This window comes from Orbilia oligospora (genome assembly GCF_000225545.1).
Source record: "Orbilia oligospora ATCC 24927 unplaced genomic scaffold scaffold00007, whole genome shotgun sequence".
Lineage (NCBI taxonomy): Eukaryota > Fungi > Ascomycota > Orbiliomycetes > Orbiliales > Orbiliaceae > Orbilia > Orbilia oligospora.
In genome coordinates, this window is record NW_011645564.1 from 1561454 (window position 1) to 1577042 (window position 15589).

The 15589-nt window shown below is 44.3% G+C and overlaps 4 protein-coding genes across 4 annotated transcripts; 3 read left to right on the plus strand and 1 right to left on the minus strand.

Moving 5' to 3' along the window:
• Nucleotides 1-1813: 1813 nt before the first annotated feature.
• AOL_s00007g433 (uncharacterized protein) lies at nt 1814-3013 on the plus strand (the record flags this gene model as incomplete). The annotated part of the gene is made up of 3 exons (XM_011120334.1): nt 1814-2127; nt 2302-2563; nt 2639-3013. 3 exons carry the CDS (start codon nt 1814-1816, stop codon nt 3011-3013), a joined length of 951 nt encoding a protein of 316 aa, XP_011118636.1.
• Nucleotides 3014-3850: 837 nt separating this feature from the next.
• Nucleotides 3851-5119, minus strand: AOL_s00007g434 (uncharacterized protein; the record flags this gene model as incomplete). Its single annotated transcript, XM_011120335.1, has 2 exons — nt 3851-4898; nt 5007-5119. 2 exons carry the CDS (start codon nt 5117-5119, stop codon nt 3851-3853), a joined length of 1161 nt encoding a protein of 386 aa, XP_011118637.1.
• Nucleotides 5120-9531: 4412 nt separating this feature from the next.
• Nucleotides 9532-12018, plus strand: AOL_s00007g435 (uncharacterized protein; the record flags this gene model as incomplete). Its single annotated transcript, XM_011120336.1, has 5 exons — nt 9532-9601; nt 9748-9845; nt 9951-10226; nt 10290-11848; nt 11916-12018. 5 exons carry the CDS (start codon nt 9532-9534, stop codon nt 12016-12018), a joined length of 2106 nt encoding a protein of 701 aa, XP_011118638.1.
• A 1041-nt stretch (nt 12019-13059) lies between these two features.
• On the plus strand, nt 13060-15240 carry AOL_s00007g436 (uncharacterized protein; the record flags this gene model as incomplete). The annotated part of the gene is made up of 1 exon (XM_011120337.1): nt 13060-15240. The coding sequence occupies one exon, from the start codon at nt 13060-13062 to the stop codon at nt 15238-15240; it is 2181 nt and encodes a 726-aa protein (XP_011118639.1).
• Between the last annotated feature and the right edge of the window lie 349 nt (nt 15241-15589).

The window sequence follows — 15589 nt, forward strand, 5'->3', positions numbered from 1 at the left end:
GCCTTCCAATAAACTCGGTTTTCTTATTTCAAAGGATTTCACGCTAAGGTATGCAAGTTACACATTTATTTAAAGTGCTCCAGAACGTTATGATAATAATTAGTCGATTATGACGTCATAAGATTCGGAAGGATCTGAATTCGATCGCATATCAACTCCATTTTCAGTCCAATCAGCTAGCTAGATAGCGATATATCGAATTATATCAAGGAACCAATTAAGTTCCTTCGAACTTTAATATAATACAGCCTACTTTATCGGATATAAAGTTAGAATGCGTATGTTCAGTCATATGATAAATGCGTTGAGGGGTGAAAATACAACATCACATGATCTCCCCTCAAAATATCTTTTTGAACCTCCGACCGGGTCGACGGTTGCCATGTCTTACGTCCAACAGATAAGACAAAGCACGGCACATGCCCGTTGGTTCCGTCCGATGAAAGAAAGAAAGAAGAAGAAGATATCAAACTATTTCGTCATCCTCAGATCCGATGCAGGGCGCGGGGTTTCAAATGGAAGGTCTAATCAGGACGAATCGAAAGAAAGAAGGGCCAGGCAGGGCTTAATTCTCTCTTCGCATACATGTGCAACCTTAATTCGAAGGCCATTGTATTACACAACGTCTGGGAGAAGACGGTTCTACAAAAGCCCTCATTTTGGCACTAATTAATTAATACATACGATGTCCCATTGAAGTTGTTGATAAAATATACTTTTCTTCCTGGAAGTTAAAAAAGATATGAGTGTATACGTATATTGTACGGTTCACAAGGCAAAAAAGTAACCAGGGCTGCGACAAGCTTGCACTCTTGGCAGGGCTACATACATACATACATATTATACCATTGGAAGCTGTGAATCATCGGCAGTCACCGTGACGGGTGCGAAAAGAAACGGCTGTTGGCCTCGAACGGAACTAGGCGCTGCTGGGAATATCAATGTTGACTAATGCAGCCTGGCCTGGAATGGAACACTTGCAGCGATGGCAATGGCGCATGCAGCTTCTTTCCCCCCACTCGACTCCCAGTCTAGTCCAATCCAATCCAGTTCGGCCTTCGATGGTCTTCTTTTTATTTTCTTTTATTTTCTTTCATTTTTTATATTTTTTATTTTTGTTCGAAGAAAGACAATGCGAAGATAATCAGTCCCCGGCTTCGGCTAAGCAGGTGCTTTGTGTTCAGTCAGGTCGGATCCTGCCATGTTCAGCCTTGACTCATAGTCGATTACATAGCATAGCATAGGATGGAATGGAATAAAGATATTTAGTCTGGCAGAACCCCCTCAATTGGATTCAATTTAGTTCCAAAGCTTGAATTTAATAATATTCTGGAGTACTTACCACGCTATTTCCATGACTAACAGAAACCGATACTTTTTTTTTTGAAGTCCTTTTTCGGTATACTTAAAGAATTAAAATAAAATAAAATAAAAATTGAAACCAACCAGAAAGAACCATCGGCTGTCCCGGCAGAAACCATAAAACCTCCACCAGGTGCTCCCCTCTCTAATCGATCTCTCTGACCAAATCTTTCGTCTCTTTCCCGTCTTCTGGTCTATCTTACCTCTTTTCATCGTTTTCTCCATCTTTCAGCACAGACCTGCGACTTTTTCTCCGCCTGTCCGGAGCTTCCCTAGATCTCTTTCAGATCTTGTGCCTTTTCTCCAGAACCAACTCAAACCAAGAACATCTGCTCTGCTCTGTCGCTTCGAACCTTCTTCTTCCCCAGTCACACTACCACACCTCCCTCCCTCCCTCCATCCATCCATCTATTCTCGCTCACAGAGAAAAAAAAGGACATCACCAGCAATCATGACCGACGGCGATAATTCACACCCCCGACTCCCAGAGGAGACCAATAGGATCATCTCCTACAACCTTCCAACCTACGATGGCTACGAATTCCCAACTGTCAGACTCAGAGATACTCTCACAGACCCCTCCAAAACCCCACTAGCGCTTGTCGCATGTGGTTCCTTCTCCCCGATCACCCATCTGCACCTCAGAATCTTTGAGATGGCAAGCGATTACTGCAAGCTCGATACCAATTTTGAGGTCATGGGAGGTTACCTGAGTGCTGTGTCGGATGCTTACAAGAAACAGGGTCTTGCGCCGGCGAAGCATAGGTTGGTCCCTCCTTCCCTCCCTTCTCCACCATTCCCAAACCAAAACTCGCTTGAAACCTATAAAAATCCATAATTGAAGGATCTCCTGATTCATCATCAAACTATTATTACTATGACAGATCGCTAGACTAACACATATCCCTCTGCTCTCCTTGGAGCCGTTGAAATTTACAGAGTTCACATGTGCCAAGTTGCCTGCGAACAAACATCTAGTTGGTTACAAGTCGATACATGGGAACCGTTCTGCCCGGAATACCTCCCCACCGCTAAAGTTCTCGACCATTTTGACTACGAACTGAATACCGTTCGGGGTGGCGCCAAAATCGTGGATGCAGAGGGCAAGGAGATCGGCCGGAAGCCGTACAAAATCGTATTACTCGCCGGATCCGATCTAATTATGACGATGAGCGAGCCGGGCCTCTGGGCGCCGGAGGATGTACGTCGCACATCTTAAGATTTCCCCTCAATTGTTCTTCGATTACTAATCAATCCCGGTCGAAAAAAATTATAGCTTGATCACATCCTCGGTAAATACGGTGCCTTTATCGTCGAACGTGCAGGCACGGATATTGACGCCGCCCTTGCAAACCTTCAGGCCTGGAAAGAAAACATTTACGTTATCCGTCAGTTGATCCAAAACGATATCAGCTCGACCAAAATCCGAAACTTCTTGAAACAGGGCATGAGCGTGTTGTACTTGATCCCTGCGAGTGTGATCAATTACATTGTCGAGAACGGGCTATATGTTGACGAGTATAATAAGAAAATCGAGGAAGCTGAGAAGAAGGTTAAGGCTGAAGAGGAAAAGATGGCAGCGAACAAAGACAAGCAGGCTGTTGACGATAGGGTTAAGGATAGTGATGCAGACAGTGGAGTTGAGGCTTGAATTTGAAGAGGAAGAACTTTTTTTTGTTACAAAAAAAAAGATTATATTCATCTTCAGGGGGGGGCGCTTTCGTTTCTTCTCGCCTCTTATGTTCATTATCTGACTGCCCCTACCCTTCTACCATACCGCCCAGTTCTATGGTGGCCTTCTGCTAGCATCGTCTTTTTTGTTCTATGGGTTTCCTTTCTAAGTACTTTATCTCTTTTCTTTTGCGACGGAGCACAAACGGCGAATACCTTTTTCTTTGGCACCTGATATACACTCCACGTTCGTTCAAGGTTTCATTATGGAGGGGGAACCCTCCTATGTTATCTCTTTTGTCTTTTCATCTGGGTGGGCTTCGAATTTGAAATTTTACTTTTTTTCCATTTTATTTTATTTTATTTTTTCTTTGGGGATCGTATATTTACTTTTCATATGGGCGTTGAAAGAGAAAGGGGGATTCAAGATGAAAAAGATATAAAGCGGGGGAGAGAAAAAAAACGGTCTATCTGGACAACCAGCTATATTTCCCATAATGGGATCGTCTAATTAAAGAGAAGGAAATTGTACGTTTAAAATGATGTACGGGTTATATATTTTGTCACGGTCATAATAGTCGAATAACTTAATAGAATGTATCGTTATTTTCATAGCACGAGCTATATATACTCGGTTCTATATATTTTCATAAACTTCAAAGGTATCGTTACATTGTCCCTATGGTAGTACAGATGCATGTTGAATCGTAAGACTATACTCCAAAATATTAATCCCGTTTAAGAGGAATGGAGAAACAGAATAATAAAAATAAAAAAAAGAAGATTCCGCTAAAATGCATCTCGAACAAAAGAAGCCTCACAACCTCGCCTCGATCCCAGTCAAGCCCTCTCTAATATCCCCTCTTACCTTTCGCTTCACCTTCAATCCATTAATCTCACCGTAAGCATTATACCCCACCCCTCTTAAATTCCACTGTCCATCCCCACTTTTAATCTTCTGCGTATTCCCACCTTTATCCGTAGCTTTACACATAAAGCTCATCTCCTCAGTCACCTCTCCCTTATACTCAAACTCCCAAAGCACCCAACTCCACCTCCCACCTTCGTTCAATATCCTCGCATTTTCCCAAGTACACCCGTCATCACACGATACCTCGACTTTAACCACCGGACCCTCCGATCCCTGCGGTAAAGCGTACCCACCTATCTTCAACGGTTTAACCCTCGGATCCTCGATTTCCGCTCCAGAAGGAGGACAACATATAACGCTATTAATAGGAGTTTCGAGTATCGACGGTAGTTTATGCCAATACCCCGCAGCTTGTTCTTTAGTCTGAACCTCCGGCGGGAGGATTTTATAATCCTTCTGTTGGTAAGCATTACTCGATTCCTGTTTTTGAACGGTAATCCTATCGAGCCACTTAACCGCCCTGGCACCCGCCACGCCGGGGACGATCATACGGACTGGATACCCCCTTTCTGGGGTTAAATCCTCGCCGTTCATTTTCAAGGCAATGAGGACTTCCATGTTTTTATCTAGTGCTCTACTTAACGGTATAGAACCACCGTAGTATCCATCATCTTGCGTGGCTGTTTGGTAACAACTGAAAGCTACGTGCGAGGAGGCCGTTGGGTCTAATGTGGGATTTGCGAGGGTGAGGATGTCGGAGAGGAGGACGCCGGTCCAGGAGGCGTTCATTACGGCGCCGTTGTGCCAGTCTATGCCCCAGACTTCTTTTTCTTTGGTACGCATTGTGTGACGGCGGTTGCCGGCGCATTGGAGGGCTGCTAGGACGGTGTGTTGGGGGAGGGTGTGGAGGTAGGAGATTGGGATGTCGAGGGGATTGGAGACGGAACCGTCGATGTGGAGGAGGTGGGTTGAGGCGGAGATGTGGGGGATTGGGCTGTTGTTTTCATTTTGGTGATGTTAGTGAGGGTAATTTAATTTGCGTTGAGGGTGTTGGAATATTTCTTTTGGATATGGATATGGATGTGGATTGGATTGGACTTACCCATGGTTTCGATCGTATGCTTCACCTTCTTCGGAGATGAACTTTCCGATTAGAACGTGCGGAGGGGGTTCACGGTTCAATGGCTCTTCGACGGTTCCGTCAAACTGTGACATTTTTGGTACACCCTGGTTAGTATATTAAAATGTTTATAAAAAAAAATTAACATTTTTTTAGTAAAGATGGTTGATATCTTGGGAGATAGTTTCAGATATCACAGGATGCAATGCACTGCGGTGCGGTGCGGTGCACGCCAGCTGGTCGAGCTATGATGATATCACGGCTAAACCCAATCAACGACTAGAGGCAAAAAAAAAATACAGTACAGTACAGACAACGATATAAAGGAGGGGTAATTTCTTTAAAGAGAAGAAGAGGAGGGGAAATGGTCATCTTTTTCAATAGAGGGGTAAAACAAAAAGTTGTTTATCGATTATGCATCATTTTCGCCATGCAGGGTAGGTTATTTTTTTTTCCTTTCTAAATTATATAGAAGAGAAGGAGGGGCTGATATCTGATGCATAGTTTTCTTTTCCCATCGACGACGTGTTCAATGATTTATATGCATGCATGCAATATGCAGAATTAACTAGAAGGGAAAGGAAAAGGAAAAGGAAAAAAAAAAAAGGCTTACCCATGTCGATATCCTGCCCAGCATGATTTGATTTTTCCTTTGAATAATGTTATACTTCTTCTTCTTATTAAAGTTATTTTATTTAATATATTTATGTTTTATATATTATTCGCCTTGCAGCGCGCAGCCGATAAATATCCCAACCGATATGCAATGCACGTCGAAAAAGAAGCTTAAAGACACCGCACTTGCGTATTTTTTGGTTGGCTGTAGCAATGTAAGCTTTACTTTGCTATTATGAGCCTTTTTTTTTTTGTTTCCCTTTCTTTCTTTCTTTCTTTCTTCTTAGATATTTTTCTTTTCGTATGCTAGGCCAGCGAATACTTCTAATATTTGCGTTTTTTTTTACTGGCCAGCGGCTCTTTCGGTTTTTGTTGAGGTGGGCCTGACGGGAGGTGGAAGCTTAACCGGGGCGCTGGGATATATAGACTTGCGAATATTCCAGAAAAGAAAGTATGGTTTAATCAAGCAGCTAAGAATGAAACGTGCATGCGGTAAGATAGGTAAAAAGGTAAAAAGTATAGTAGATCGGTTTTGGAATGTATTGCTTAATGCTTTGGGTTTTTCTCCCCCACGTCTACGGATCGATATAATATTTGAAATTCGAATTGGATAATTGGGGGGAAAATAGAATATTAAGGGAAGCGGAGAGATATTTCTTCAGAAGGGAAAGGGGGGATTTAAAGGGATTGTCACAATTTTGTCAACTTGTTATTTAGTATCAAATGAAGCTCCCGTATGTTTTTTGATCACGGAAGGGGAGGGCCAATCGCGGAGCTGGGGTTTGTAGTCTTTCTTGATGGAGAGTTATATGGAAACATGTCGGTGAAATTCACGGGGTTTCTTTCTTCTGACAGACGTGTCGCAACGCAAGGGATTGTGAGAAGAAACACCTGTTAGCTGCTTAAAGCACTTTAGTAGAGTTTCGGAGACAATGCGTGAGGGTATGGATAGTTGCCACGGTGGAAACATGGCTGGGGAGACATGTGATGTGGAAGGGGAAAAGAAGATGTGGATTTCGTGAATTGTGCATTTTGAAGAAGCGACGTCAATGTCCAACGTGCAAGGAAGGTATCGGCATGCGGAATGTTGGATGGTTCGGCATGCCGAATGAGATGTATTTCTGTTAAGAACCGGGGCATGAGAAATCTAAGAAATGGCCTTTATCGCCGGTATAAGAGTGATCCTTTTTCTCTGCGAAGTTAACGTTCCTGATATTGTAAAGGAAAGAAAGGAAGAAAGAAGGAAGAAGTTGGGAAATAATATAATACTGGAATGGGCTCATTTCAAAATAGGATTCCGAGGTTTTTTCTTTTAGAGTCCGTGGTGGGAGAACAATGCTCCATACGAAGCAGAAAAAATATTATAATCGTCTTGATAATAACTTTTTGCAATTCCCTAATATCGTAGAGTGGCGATTCCGTCCGTAGAATTCTTCATCGGGTCTTCTGTTTTTATTCAGACTCGGTCAGAGAGATAGGAAAGAGGTCGAGCTCTCCCTTCCAGACCGTTGAATCCCATGGGCTGTTCTTCGGGCACTAAGAACCGCTCTAAAGGTTCCCATTGGCCACCAGTGGCAGTTTCTCGTCCCGATTAGGTCCTGGCTAGGACAGGGTATCGAGGGCCGCCTGCATGCTGCATGTCTCTTTAAAATTTTCTTCTTGCGAGCGAGCGAGAAAGACAAAAAAAAAAAAGGTTGTCGAGATACCAAACAGTGGTAACCAGGCGTGCGTAATTTATCCAGCATTCTTCCGTTGCTTTTCTTAGAAGCGGCGGACAGTCAGCATACGATAGGTAGCCTTGCCGTCTGATGTCCGTTCGGACCATCTTGAAAGAGGTGGCTTGCAGGTTGACGTTTTTTTTTTTTTTTTTTTTTCCCTTTTCCCTTTTTTTTTCTTCTTCCTTGCCTGCATTTCGCGAGAAAGCTGCCGACGACGAAGAGGGGCTTTTCTTTTCTTTTCTTTTCTTTCCCAGACAGGGGTTCTTTGACTTGCTCGGATCGAGAGGGGCAGCAGCCAAACTAGCATTGGTTGAGTACGGGTAAGAGAGTTGCAAATGATAAACGTCGAAGGCAAAGTAACAGAATAGAATAGTGATCGGGAAAACAGCCCCTCCTCGTCATACCATCACGATCAGCTCAACGAAAAACGTAGGGATGTTCAGCTAGCTGTCGATGCAGCATGCGCGATATTTCCGTATTTTCTTTTTCGCGCAGTGCGTTTAAGTAATATCAACTGTAATGATGAGTTTAGGTTAGTTGGATTAGTTTAGCTTAGTATGGGTCTTGGAAGCCGGTTGAGGATTGTTGAATTTCAATATCACAGACCAGCAGCACATACCGGCGGCGAGGTTGGTTGGCAAATGAATGAATTGCAGAATTCGAATTCTGGGACGTCGGACGGACTTTTTGAGGTCGATCGAATGTATAAAACCTCATTGTCCACCCGTTTCTTTTGTATTTATTTTTGACGGAAGAGGATTACTTCTTTGTAAAAACATCAGACGACCGAGATAGAAGATATCTTTGGAAGAGTTGAACATCATCTTCCTCTCCAGGCTCTCTCATATACATCCACACATACAACATACCATACCATACCATACCATACCATATCATATCATCCACATATCATAAAATCCCATATCTCTTCTATCATCTTCTTTTTCTTCTTTTCCTTCTTCTTCTTCCTTTTTTTTAATTGATCGATCGTATCAATTAAAGCCTCTACTCCACTTCAGTCCGCCAATTACATATTGTCACGATTGGTTACTACGGTAGACGTACATACTTCATACAGATAGACCCTTGAGCCAGCATACATACATACACACATACATACATATATCCCCTCACCTCACCTCTCATCCCCTCACGACTCAACAGCCCGCTAGTGCATCGTTGACAATTAATCGAATCAACCTACTTATCTGACAGACAATACATACAGACTTACATACTTACATACATATAACAAGCGAGGGGTACACAGAGTACAGATTTCCCTCGTTTCCCAACGGTGCCCTGCCCTGTCCGGCCCTGCAAAGTGGTGTGGTCCAGCCTGAGCTCCACCAAACAACGTCATTCCGCATCCTCACATTTCTCACATCCCCTCAGACTCTCTGGCATATAAACCACCACCCTCTTCTTCTTCCTCCTTCACCCACTCCAACCAACCATCAATCAATCAATCAAACAGGTCTTACTGGTAGACGGTCCATCGACCCTCAATTGTAAACGAGGATTACTTGTAAGTATTTACTTCTCATTACAATCATACTCTATTTAAAGAGAATTTGGCTGTACTGGCCCCGCACTTCCCTCAAGCTTATTTCAGTTCCCTCTTCCCTATCGTCATCGGTCTTTTGATGTTAATTGGATCATTCTGGTCAATTGATTGTCAAATTCCCTTTTTTATTCTCTTCATTCTTTCTTTCTTTCACCACTCATTCAATCTCTCATTTCTTTTCTATTTCTTTCTTTTTTTTAAAAAATTGTCTGTTTATTGTCTCTCGCTGGGAATAGCTTCGCAGCTGCCTGTTTCCAAACTCTGTTGAGAAAGTGGTCTGTGCAAAGTCACCGATCCCGTATTTTGTAACCTCAACCGCTTCTATTTCCACTTTTCCCTCAATTACAATTGCTCTTCAAATCGTGGCACCGATAAAGCGGCCGATAAGAAAGCTAATAGCACTTCGAGCTAACGTCTTTTGGTTGACTGACAGGCATCCGAGTTTATCAAGTAAATTCGCTCAACCCGCTTTCGCCACAGCAACCCCAGAGCACTCCATCGAACCGCATCTCAGCTCATCTCTGCAGCTGTCCCCTCAATTGCATTCCTAATAGTCCTTTCCTTCGTTCTTTCTCCTCAATAGCATCTATCATATCACAAAGCAAAAATGGGCGACGGTAAACGAGACGTCAAGAACCACCTTCTCTTCGAAATCGCAACCGAAGTTGCGAACAGAGGTACGTTACCATACTCTCCCATTTCCCTTTAGCTATGACGTAAAGCGGCCTCAACACGGTTTTTTTTATTTTTTTAAAAAAAGCTCGTCGCTTCACCACATGTTTCTGGTTTTTCATACTAACGCGGCAATGATTATTTTCTACAGTCGGCGGTATCTACTCTGTGATCAAATCGAAAGCGCCCATTACCACCCACGAGTATGGAGCCAGATACAACTTGATTGGTCCTCTAAACAAGCTTTCGGTGAGTCTCTTCTTCTTCTTTTTCTCTCTTTATGACCTCGGAATTGAATAAAATAAGTATTTAAATGCGAGAACCCTGTGAACTGACTCTTAAAAAAATGTATAGGCTGCTGTCGAGGTTGAAGCTTTGGATCCTCCTCCAGGACCTCTCGCCGATACTCTCAGGTCTATGGGAGAGAGAGGAGTTGGATGGGTCTACGGAAGATGGCTCATTGATGGTGCTCCAAGAGTGATTCTCTTCGATACCGGAACAGCTTACCACTATTTGGATGAGTGGAAAACAGACCTGTGGTCGACCGCTGGAATCCCCAGCCCTCCTGGAGACCACGAGACAAACGAAGCAGTTGTTTTCGGATATTTGGTTGCATGGTTTTTGGGAGAGGTACGCCATTATGTGCACCTATAACTCAATGCGAGTCCAAATTAACTAATAATTTTTTTGCAGTTCGTTGTTCACGAGAAGAGTCGTGCTGTTGTCGCCCACTTCCACGAGTGGCTTGCAGGTGTGGGTATCCCTCTCTGCAAACACCGAAGAATCGATGTCACCACAATCTTCACAACCCACGCCACACTGCTCGGAAGATACCTCTGCGCCGGTTCAGTGGACTTCTACAACAACTTGCAATATTTCGACGTCGATGCGGAAGCTGGAAAACGTGGTATCTATCACCGGTACTGCGTAGAACGCGCTGCCGCCCATTGTGCTGATGTATTCACCACCGTTTCCCACATCACTGCCTACGAGAGCGAGCACTTGCTCAAGCGTAAGCCCGATGGCGTCTTGCCAAACGGTCTCAACGTTGTCAAGTTCTCGGCTATGCACGAGTTCCAGAATTTACACGCTCAGTCGAAGGAAAAGATTCATGACTTCATTCGTGGACATTTCTATGGCCACAATGACTTTGATCTTGAGAATACTCTCTACTTCTTCATTGCCGGAAGATACGAATACAGGAATAAAGGTGTCGACATGTTCATTGAGTCGCTAGCTCGTCTGAACCACAAGATGAAGACCTCGGGATCTAAGATGACCGTTGTCGCTTTCATCATTATGCCAGCCCAGACATCATCGCTGACAGTCGAAGCCCTCAAGGGTCAAGCTGTCATTAAGGCCCTACGAGATACCGTCCATGTTATTGAACAGGGTATTGGTAGACGGCTATTCGACCGCGCCTTGAAGTGGCATGAGGGTAATGAGCTTCCAGATGAGGCACAGCTGATGAGTTCGCAAGAAAAGATCATGCTCAAGCGAAGAGTATTCGCCCTCAAGCGAAACTCGCTGCCACCAATTGTTACCCACAACATGGCAGACGACTCCACAGATCCAATTCTTAACCAGATCAGACGAGTTCAGCTTTTCAACCACCCGTCTGATCGTGTCAAGATTATCTTCCACCCAGAATTCTTGAACGCCTCCAACCCCGTCCTCCCCCTCGATTACGACGACTTCGTGCGAGGAACCCATTTGGGTGTCTTCTCGTCTTACTACGAGCCATGGGGTTACACACCCGCAGAATGTACCGTCATGGGTGTTCCATCCATCACCACGAACTTGTCGGGTTTCGGTTGCTACATGGAAGAACTCATCGAGAACGCCGCCGACTATGGTATTTACATTGTCGATCGTCGCGGAAAGGGTGTTGATGACAGTGTCAACCAGTTGATGGAGTTCATGTACGATTTCACAACTAAGACACGAAGACAACGTATCAACCAGCGTAATCGTACTGAGCGTTTGAGCGATCTGCTCGACTGGAAGAGAATGGGATTGGAGTACGTCAAGGCTCGACAGTTGGCATTGAGACGAGCATACCCACAGGCATTCGACCAGATGCAGAGCGAGATTGGATTCTTCGATGGTACTGAAACTAAGGTTTCAAGACCATTGTCTGCACCTGGAAGTCCAAGGGATAGGTCCGGTATGATGACACCTGGAGACTTTGGATCCCTACAAGAAGGCAAGGAGTTGTTGAATACAGAGGATTATATCAACTGGAAACTTCCGTAAGTTCTACCCACAAATTCAAGAGAAAGCGATAGACCCAAGTACTAATTTGACTGCGTACTACAGAGAGGAGGAAGATCCAGATGAGTATCATTTCCCATTGACCCTGCGATCCCCAAAGCGAAGAGACATTAATGGCACTGGTACTGAGGCTACAAATGGAAACTAAAGAAGGTGGAACAAAAGTTATATGTTTTGCTTTTTAACTTGTCAAATATCTTGAGAAATCGTTATTGTCGTTTTGGTTAGCTTTTCCCTTTTTCCCTTTCTTTTGGTCCCGATTGGGGTTTATTGTATTTTTTCCCCCTTTGTTCTTCTGTTTTGTGGGACTTTTTCTGCAAAGGTATTCTATCTAAGTTGGCATTTTGCAAAGCATGACTGAGGAAGCGTAACTGTGGCATTATTCGCACTTTTCTTTTTTGTAAATTTCCTCTTTTTCCTTTTTTCTTTTTGTTCTCTTTTCGGATTGAAGTTCAAGGGGAGGGGGGTCAAGCGGATTGGAGCAGGACATTTACTAGTAGTCGCTCTTTAATGGAGGTTGAGGGGATCGAAGAGCTTCTTTTTCTTCTTGTCAATATATTTCAGTTATATAAGTATTTTATCCATCAATATGTTCCCTTGCGAATAACGTAGTGCGGTTCTTTAAGCTTATAAGATGGATGTCATGTTTAAAGCTCGTGACCCATTAATTTATAAACTTATGGATACTTGGGATATATACCGGAGAGGAAGAACTTGAGTGTAAGGCGAATACAGATCCTGCTAACTTTAGGGGAAAGCTAGGCTCGAGTTAGAAGTCATGAATTCTTTCTACGTAAACGTTAAACATCTCACTGATTACTTTTTATGAGAACGCGAACGCCATGAATTACAACCATGGCGGATATAGAACTACGACAAAATGAGGTTGTACACACTTACGTCCTGACCTCTACAGTATCTGATTCAGAATACGATATCCATTGAGGCGTTTCAGAGCCTTCCGTAGCGACCCGAAGAAAATTTTAATGAAAAAATTTATCAAATTGTCTTTGAAGATATAGCCGTGGTGTGATCGTGGCAAGCTGTGTTGGTGTGGCATTTTCGAATGACTCCCCAAAAAGGCTGCCCCGCCAAATGATTTAAACCTGCCCCGCCATCCCTCCTCTTAGCTTTCTTCAAAATCTTCTCCTCCTCCTTCTTACACCATTAGTATTACCAAATCGTCAAAATGTCCTACACGCTCGATATCTCACACAAGGCGCCATCGAGCGCTGTTTATCCAGCTCTCATCGCCGTCTCCTTCATCAACCAGTCAATCGCCCCCGCTGCCAACCCTGTCATCGGTACCACCTTCGTCGAATCCGATCTCGTTAGCTCTGACCAGGCGACCCACCCAATCGCCCTCAAAGTCGAGAACGACGAGCCAATCTTCGGTACCAAAGCCGTTCTCGAGAAGCTTCTCGCAACCCATGGAAGTGTATTGAAGGGTGCGAACAGCAAAGGTGGAAAGCTTGAGGAAGAATGGATCACCTTCACCACCACCCGTATCCTCGGTGCCGACTACCGTGCCGTTACAAAAGCCATCGAGGAGCTTGATAGCCATCTTACACTCCGAACCTTCATTGTTGGGTACTCACCTTCCGTTGCGGATATTGCCGTCTATGGTGCCCTTCGTGGGAATACTCAGTTCTACTCCCTTCTCCGAAAACCCACATATATCAATGTAAACCGATGGGGCAAGTACCTTGAGTCTATTCCATCTTTCAACCAAGCAATTGATGCTGCCAAGTCTGCTGAGGCCGCAAAGAAGGCTGCTGCTACTGGTGGAAAGAAGACTCAGTCCGGAAACTTCGAAATCGGTCTGTCGAATACGGATAAAGGTGTCGTTACCCGTTTCCCACCAGAGCCAAGTGGGTACCTTCACATTGGTCACGCCAAAGCTGCTATGTTGAACCAATACTTTGCGAAAATGTATAAGGGCAAGATGATCGTTCGATTTGATGATACAAACCCTAGCAAGGAAAAACAAGAATACCAAGATTCCATCTTGGAGGATTTGAGTCTATTGGGCATCCATGGAGATCGTGTTACATTTACCAGCGACTACTTCCAAGAACTATACGATCTCTGCGTGCAGATGATCAAAGAAGGCAAAGCCTACTGCGACGACACACCCCAAGAGAAGATGCGTGATGAACGTTTCAACGGTATCGCCTCTGAAAACCGAGACAAGTCCGTCGCCGACAATCTCCAAATCTTCACCGAGGAGATGAAGAACGCCACCGAAAAGGGACGCTCTTACTGCGTTCGTGCAAAGATCTCGGTCGATGACCCGAACAAGGCTCTTCGTGACCCTGTTATCTACCGTTGTAATATTGAGGCACCTCATCATCGCACTGGTACCCAATGGAAGCTCTACCCAACTTACGACTTCGCCTGCCCGGCTGTTGACAGTATTGAGGGTGTAACCCATGCACTCAGAACTATTGAGTATCGCGACCGTAACGATCAGTACGCATGGATGCTTAACGCCTTGAATCTCCGTAAAGTCGATATCTGGGATTTCGCCCGTCTTAACTTCATCAAGACCCTGTTGTCCAAGAGAAAGCTTACCAAGCTTGTTGATATGGGCCGCGTCTGGGGGTGGGATGATCCACGATTCCCAACTGTCCGAGGTATTAGGAGGAGAGGTATGACTATTGAGGCGCTCAGGGACTTTATTATTTCCCAGGGACCTAGCAAGAATATCGTCAACTTGGACTGGACTTTGATCTGGGCTATCAATAAGAAGGTCATCGACCCCGTCGCTCCACGATTCACGGCTCTCTGGAAAGAAGGTGTAGTTGAGGCCGATGTTATCGGTGAGGAGGCGAAGGAAGGCTTTGAGGAAAAGCCAAAGCACAAGAAGAATCCAAGCGTCGGAACTAAGAAGGTTCACTATGGACCTAAGATCTTGATCGACCAGGTCGATGCTCAGAGCTTCAAGCAAGGCGAGGAAGTCACATTGATGGACTGGGGTAATGCGTTCATCGAAACCATCGAGAAGGACGGCGACAAAGTCACCAAATTGACCATCAAACTCCACTTGGCCGGTGACTTCAAGAAGACGGAGAAGAAGATCACATGGTTGGCTACCAGCCAGGATTTGGTCGATATCGAACTCGTTGACTTTGATTACTTGATTACTAAGGATAAATTGGAGGAGGAAGATAAGATGGAGGATTTCTTGAACGATAATACTGAGTTCCGGGTTAGTGGTGTTGCGGATGTTAATGTGAAGGATGTGCAGCAAGGGGAGATTATACAGTTCGAAAGGAAGGGATACTTTAGATGTGATAAACCGTGGGCGCAGGGTGAGAAGGCGGTGTTCTTTAATATTCCAACGGGTAAGGAGGAGAGGAAGAAGTAAAGGCCGTATTTATGGCTCAGGCACGAGGGTTCTAGTCTTTTGGCGCCGGCCCTTTATTAAATTCAGTTATGTGCTGTTTGCTATTCCGTCTTCTGGTTAGCGGGAAATAGCTTCCTAAAAGTACTATTTATTTAATCTATAAATTGAGTATCAAGTTTTTAGATGGGTGTATATGTTCGAACAGAACTTCTAGCTATAATTAAGTATCTAGTCAAGATTGATATCGATATATCAAGATCAAGCTCGCTGCTCGACAGGTGTGTGGCACATGGAAATGCGGCTGCACAGTATAAAATCCCAAAGCGGGAAAATATGCTGTGCAACATGTGGCGTAACGTGTGTGATTTTT